This window comes from Aphanomyces invadans (assembly GCF_000520115.1).
Source record: "Aphanomyces invadans strain NJM9701 unplaced genomic scaffold supercont1.22, whole genome shotgun sequence".
NCBI lineage: Eukaryota > Oomycota > Saprolegniomycetes > Saprolegniales > Verrucalvaceae > Aphanomyces > Aphanomyces invadans.
In genome coordinates this window covers 520058-527019 of record NW_008580167.1, presented here as the reverse complement: position 1 = coordinate 527019, position 6962 = coordinate 520058, and the positions used below count along the sequence as shown (strand labels likewise).

General features: G+C 50.6%; 1 protein-coding gene across 1 annotated transcript; it reads left to right on the top strand.

Annotated features, from left to right (window-relative positions):
* Positions 1-3646: 3646 nt before the first annotated feature.
* On the top strand, positions 3647-4147 carry H310_09701 (hypothetical protein; the record flags this gene model as incomplete). Its single annotated transcript, XM_008875852.1, has 2 exons — positions 3647-3794; positions 3897-4147. The coding sequence occupies 2 exons, from the start codon at positions 3647-3649 to the stop codon at positions 4145-4147; spliced, it is 399 nt and encodes a 132-aa protein (XP_008874074.1).
* Positions 4148-6962: the final 2815 nt, after the last annotated feature.

Sequence of the window (6962 nt, the reverse complement as noted above, 5' to 3'; positions counted from 1 at the left end):
ACTGGATCAGGCATTGATTGACGGAGTGTACTCTCAGTGGATGCGTATTTACCTGGTGACTTCGGAAATCACTGAGTCACTTCCGAAAACACGAAGTCCCACAAGGGAAGCAAAGAGTCCAATCACAAAATGCTTCGTCATCCCCATCCGAAAATGAATGTTCTGTCATGAATAATATTCTCACAAAACCAATACCAACTTAAAGCCCGCCAACACAGTCAAACATAATGAGTCCACAGGCGCCAAAACACTTCTGACAGGGGATTCTCATCAGTAATTCTACATTTTTCGCTCGCTCGCTATGTCCGCTCGCTCGCTCTCGTCCCCCATCCCACCCCCCGCTGCAGACAAGACGCGCCGGCTCGGCAGCGAAGTACCGCGAGAAGCGCAAGCAGCGCCTGAGCGCACTTGTGCCATTCGGCGTTGAGCCTGAGTACGATTCCATGGGTAGTGCGGAAGAAAGTAGCATTTTCGATTAGATATTTGACAATCAATTTCTTTTTGACTTTGTGTTCAGTTGTTCACTTGCTTTCCAACAAAATCATTCAGTCCTATCACATCGACTTCGTGCAATGGTTGATCACTCTGTCATTTCGTAAATTCATTCGCACATCTTCAAAAGCAGAATGATTTGCAATTTCACAAATTGGTTTTCAAAGGTTCTACTCTTTTGCCCATAGACTAATAACTTGATCAAGAGGTCTAATGATATCGAACTGGCTCTTCCACTTAAAGAGGAACGGACTAGTATACTTCAATACCATGTCAGAAACTCATTCATTTTGACCAATTGCAGTGTAGATACAATAGGAACTGTGATTGACTGGAAGAAATCTCCTGATTATAGCCAATCAAGTTGGATTGACTCGAGCAATTAAAAGTATTTGGTTTCGTTCTGCCTCCATGCATGATGATTCCTTGTAGGCTCTTTCCGGGGTTCACAGTACCTCCGCGACAATTGGCGTGGTGATAAGCAAGCTGGCGAAGGGCTAGCTGACCTTGTCAAAGCAGCACATTGCGTGTGAGGGGTGAAGGATTAGCATGGGATCCCCATCAGGTTAGTGCGATACTGTTTTTATATAGAAACAATGTGATGCCCATACATTCATCCATTCGTTTCTATTCAAGATTATGCAAATGCCAGTTCGACATCACAAGTGGAAAATGCCATCTCGAACTGTTTCATCCACGTTTGCTATGTAGAACGAGGTATGCCCTCGATCGCACAAATCGCAATCGCGCTGAGTTTGCATTTTTCGTACGCATGGAGGAGCTGAACCCTTGTTTTTAACTGTGTAACGGCGATGAGCGCGCTGCGGAAGGACAGAACTAGGCATTTCAACGTTTTACAGTGCCTCAAATCAACCAATTAGAGACCTCTAATTCATATTCTATATTTGTCCTATCATGGACTGGTATAGAGTGTGAACCAATCAGAGATATATCGCGAAAGTCGCTGAAGTATATTTAGCCAATCATGGACTAAATAGGAATTTTGCTACTGGTCTGGTGTGTGAAATTTACTCATCCCACTGCAAATTTAATGATAGTACAACGCTTGCGAGTTTTTTCCCGGTTCACTGTAGATCAACGACAACCGGCGCAATGCTATCTTGCAACGCATCTTGACCCGCATGGTGGATCATGCAAATAAAAAATGTGAGGCTAAAGTGGACGTGGCGAAGGATTGCCGTTGCTTCGAGTTCTCGGTTTCGTCGTACGTGCGGTCAATATCAGACGGAGGTCGTAGATTCGATCGATAGAACCAAGCCCCTTTCGCACATTCCGTTGGGAAAAAGAAGATGGAGGTGGCTGCCTTTGAAGGCAACGATGTCGCGTAGTGCTCAATGAAAGAATTTGAGGTACAGGGACGACTCCATACAACACACTTGTCAAGCACCACGTCCTTACTGTCAGCGAGGTTTCCATTGCAATATGCGGCGAAACAATACCAGTCCATATCGAGGAGATCGGCGACGACCCCCCTCATCTAGTTAGGGCCAAGTTATGTTGACGAATAATCCCAAGGAAGCAAAATGCCGACAGGCATTTTCGAGACCTCGTTGTGGTGGTGTTGGGGTTCTCAACTCGTTCATGCCCATTCAACCATTAACTCGACCAAACCACCCATCATTTTAAACTTGGCCGTACCGACACTGTCACCGGTGAGTAGAGTGGCCCTACGTACAAACCAAAGGCAGACGCCACGACGCCCCCAAGATCCAACGGTAGAGCCTTCGCGTCAGGCGCTTTCCGTCCAGATTCGGTTTGTTCAACTTTGCGGTGGTGATCAGCTTCGGGAATTCACCAGTTCAGTGAGTGGGTCTCCGTGTCGAAAGTCTGTGTTTTAGTTTGCGCGGTAGTAGTGGCGGCCCCCCACACCACATCGCCCAGGTCAAAATCCTCGGCCAATGGCCAAGCGCTGTAGCTACAAGTATGCACCTCCCACATAATGCAGGCCGATTCGTGAAGGAGTACATCTCTGCCTGAGTTGAAGATTCGTCGGCAGTGCTAGTTTGATTGTAATCAAACTGGCACATGCCGACGAACTGTTGTGGTGGTGGCACAGACATCCATAAACCACTGGTCACAATTCCGAATCTTCCCGCGTCGGCCCCGCGTGGTATGTGCGAATTTGCCCGCGACGAGGGGGCGGGCGGGCGTGCATGTATCCAATTCTCGTGCGAGATCAAAACGAGGAACTGGCAAAAACTGCCCCACCTGACACGCTCTTCGACCGCCCTCTTGCGTCTTCGGCGTGACCTAAGCACACGCACCCACACGCCATTGAATCGTGAAAGGGCGAGCGCTACACTACTTAGCATGGTTTTCGAATTACGCTGAAAGCCAAATCAGTGCTCCACGACACAGTGTTTTGATGTGTATTGCCGTGAGCGGAGCTTGACGGGGGAGGAGCAGTGGTGAGGTGGGTTTGCGCGCGAAAGACGCTAGACCCGTTTCACTCGCATCGGATCTACTTTCACCCGGCAGAAGTGCTTGATTCTTGCGTTGGCCCAGCAGAACACACCTACGCACCGAGACGAATGGATAGTTCGAGACGACATGACTTTAGTCGCAAACGTCGTAGCAACTCATTTTAGGTTTAGTACTACGACCTTGTTCCTCCGCCACACTTGCGTTATCGCGACGGCTCCATTGAGGACGGGGCGGACGCGGGCTACCCCAAGTGCCTCTTTGGATGGCGTGTGTATTGCATTCAATGAGCAGCACGTACATCCGCGGCACTGCGTCGCGGCCGATGTCTCCCTCAGACGTGATCCGACATTGCCCATCACGAAGACTACCGCCGCAGCCACCCCAGCGGTAGGCACTCAAGCGATCGTGCTTGCTCTGCTTGACCGCTGGAGGCGTTCAGCTCCCCCCTTCCCATGACGTTGCGAGAGGCGCAACGTGCCAACCTCGGCGGCGCTCGCTCTGAACGTTACTCACAGCTTGCGAATCTCGAGTCGTTGTTTGGAGCGGTACGCCAGCGAAAGATATGGGTAATGAAGGCGCGTTGGCAGCCGCCGCCCATCTCGATCTCTTCCCACGAACGCTGCTCCATCCACCGTCGGCAGCCGATCGCTTACGAACTCTTCTCGATCCACCCGCACCCACACTGTCGTTTCCTTGTCACACCGCGTTCATGCAGCGGTGCATCTTCACGGGGTGCCCCAACCAAGTTGTGTCGGACGATTCCGGCAAATGCTTGTTCCATCTCCACCGGAGCAAGTGTGTGACTCCGGGGTGCGCCAACCAGGTCTACGCTCGCAATCTGTGTGTGCGCCACGGAGGTAAGCGACGATGCCAGGCGGAAGGTTGCGACCTCAACTGCCGCAAGGGCGACTAATGTACCAAGCATGGCCCGACCAGTGCCCTCCGCATTTGCTCTGAAGACGGATGTCAAAGCCAAGTGCACTTACAAGGCAAGTGCTTTCGCCATGGAGGGAACCGCCAGTGCATTGCCAACGGCTGCGAGGCGATTGCACGGCTTCGAGGGCTGTGCGCCAGGCATACACCGAAACCCCCACGCCTGACCAGCCACCACGCGGGCGGGGACTCGTCTCCGGGGACCGCGAGCCTCGCCTCGGTGCACGCCGAAGTGTCGAGATTGCTGGCGTATTACTACAACGATGACGAAACGTGACAAATGTCCAGTCTTGTCATGTTTTTCGTGCTGTGCAAATATGCACTATGCAAGTTGATTTCCCGACCGTCCGGACCCCCCCCCAGACCGCTTCCGGGAATTGCTTAGTGACCACGAGCAAGAATCGTTTTCGGGATTCGACGATCAACCGAACACGATGGACTGTTGAGCAAATTGGCTGTTGTTGGTCCCTGCGGTCGAAGGGAATGAATCGATTGCGCCACCCGCATTGAGGAAGGGGATGTCAAAAATAATATCCTTCTTCGGGGATGCCTCTCCAGATAGAGGTTCGGGCTCCACTTTCCCGATCGAACGAATCTACGAAGAGCGCGTCTACACGGGGGAACGCGGTCGTTCAGCGCGCACACTTGCGCTGGACGACGCAAAGAACGAATGGGTACGCACGACGAAAATTTGCACCCGACATCCGCTTCGCGGATCCTCCACGCCACCGGAGGTGCTCGCTGTTGTAGAATACTTGCTGGTCGGGTGCTGGGCCTGTGGAGAAATAAGAAGGAATAACGTGCGAGGCTCGCAACGGCCAGTCGCTGCCTAGTCGATGATCCATAACGATGCCTACAAAATCCCTTTAGCACTCGCAGCGCCGCCACGAAAACGCCGGCCTTACTCGGAAAGATCCATCTCGCATTGGTCAACGAATCAGCGTGACTCATGGTAACCATTCAGGGCAGAGAAGATTGATTTAAACCGATATTGCATGGACGAGCGAGGCGCTTCATGAATGGTCGCGCTAGCAGCGTGCGAGGTCCTCAGTGAACCAGACACATCCACTATTGCCGATCAGATGCCGCAACACGGTGGCCACTCCTCTTGTATGTGGTGGCGCAGAACCCGAGCAAGTTTGTACGGGGCGGCGGGGCGCAACCACACTCGCGATGAAAATCGACTTCTCCATCGCACTCAATGCGTGTGTTCCAGGCGTGAAATGTGAACCCCGTAAAATTCAGGAGAGGTTGTAGCTCAGACCTGCATCAAACGACGGGATGATGACGTGCGCAAGTGCAAAGCGCTTCACTTGCAAGGCGCGACGTACGGGCGATGGCTCTTCGATTGGATCGATGTTGCGAACACGCAATTGGCAAGTAAACAATTCCAGCATCGTCAGCAACGCTGTGGGTCTTTATGGCGTTAACTTGACATGTCGGCCAACATGGTCCAGGCGGACATCTCATCCTGCATCGTCGAGTTGTGGCAGTGGAGTTGCGAGGGATTTTCTAGCGGAGCGAGCTGGAAGGCTTCGTGGATCCAGTACCGATCTGTCAACGACAGACTTTCCAGCATCGATTCAAGTGCACTCACGTCCACTTATTCGATGTATCGACAGCGAAGTGTGACATCGCGGTGGGATTCTTTGGAGTGTGGCGAGCGCAGAACCTGCGGTTCCGGAAAAATGTGGCACTGTTGTCAGTCCGCGCCTTGTTTGTCCGCAAGGCGTCCTCCTTTCGGGAAGCAATGCAAATCCAAACTTGGTTACTTCTCATTACCGTGTAGTTTAAGTCGTTCGCGACAGATAAGTCGTTTGCGATTCCTGCATAAATGGCAGTCGCGGGGCAATATTAGTTTTGCACGACTTCGCGGGAAATACTCCTTTATACTTGATAATACCTCTCGGCCTACAATATATATCGATTTATAGAGGTCAAACCGATTTTCAGAGGTTTTATGCGCGGGAAATACAAGGACACCTTTCTTGACACGCCTGGCTCACTCGCGACATGCAATGAACTCGGACGAGGTTCCTCCCACAAGGAAGCCCCGGCGGCAAGTACGAGCGAACAAGGCACAAGCATCGTCGTTCAAGTTGATTGCTCCGTCGCGAAGTACCATTGTGCAGTGGATTACTCAAGTGTGGACCGATTTGCCTCGCTCGACAATTCTAAATGGATTTGGTAAGTGCAAGCTGATTGCTCCAGTAGCAGATATGTCGCCTGTAGAGTCCGTCGAAGTTGACGAGGACATGTTGGCTCAACTGGTGGCGAGTTGTGCTGTTGATGACACTTTCCATTCGTCAGACGAGATTGACATGGATGAAGAATAATATAAACAGAAATTTTGTATTGAGACCATTGTGTAATTTAACTGCAGAATATTTGTACCCTTGAATTCTAATACTCCTTCAATTTGTATGTTTTCGCAGCTCTTTGTGTGAAGCGCTGTAATATGTAATTTGTATGTCTCAAACGACTAAAAATACCTAGAGCTCCTCTGTAGTGTGGTTGTGAAATATCACCCACCGCAAACGACTTAAATTACACGGTACCTTTCTAGTCAATTCACTTCGTTCCCCTCAATGGACCTCTAAACCAATGAATGGGTCCTTCTCGAGTAATTGATCACAGACGGTATGTACTCATTCGCTTTACATGTGACTCACTCCCTCGTTGGCCTCGAGGATCGGTGAAATCGTGAAGGTTGTCACTATCCTTCTAAAGAACAACCTCCATTGGTTTGATTGTGAGTTTAAGCTAGCAAGAATAGATTTGTGGAGGTACAAAATAACTTATGGCTTGGACCAATATCCAAGCCAAGCCTTTGGCGCGTAGCATGTCGGTTTGACGATTAGGCGGTGGAGAATGGGCCCCGGGGTGTGCCAAAGTTTTCCCCAAAATCATAATTTTTACAAAAAATCGTGGTCCATGCAAATTTAACTATATTGAGCTTGAATTAATAAAAAATATCGTCTCCCTCGTCATAGCCAATGTCGTAGTCCTCGCTGGTGTAACCCGAGTTCGCACGACCCAGCACAGCCTGATACGAGCCTTACGGTTCTCACGATACTTCGCCTTGGAGAACA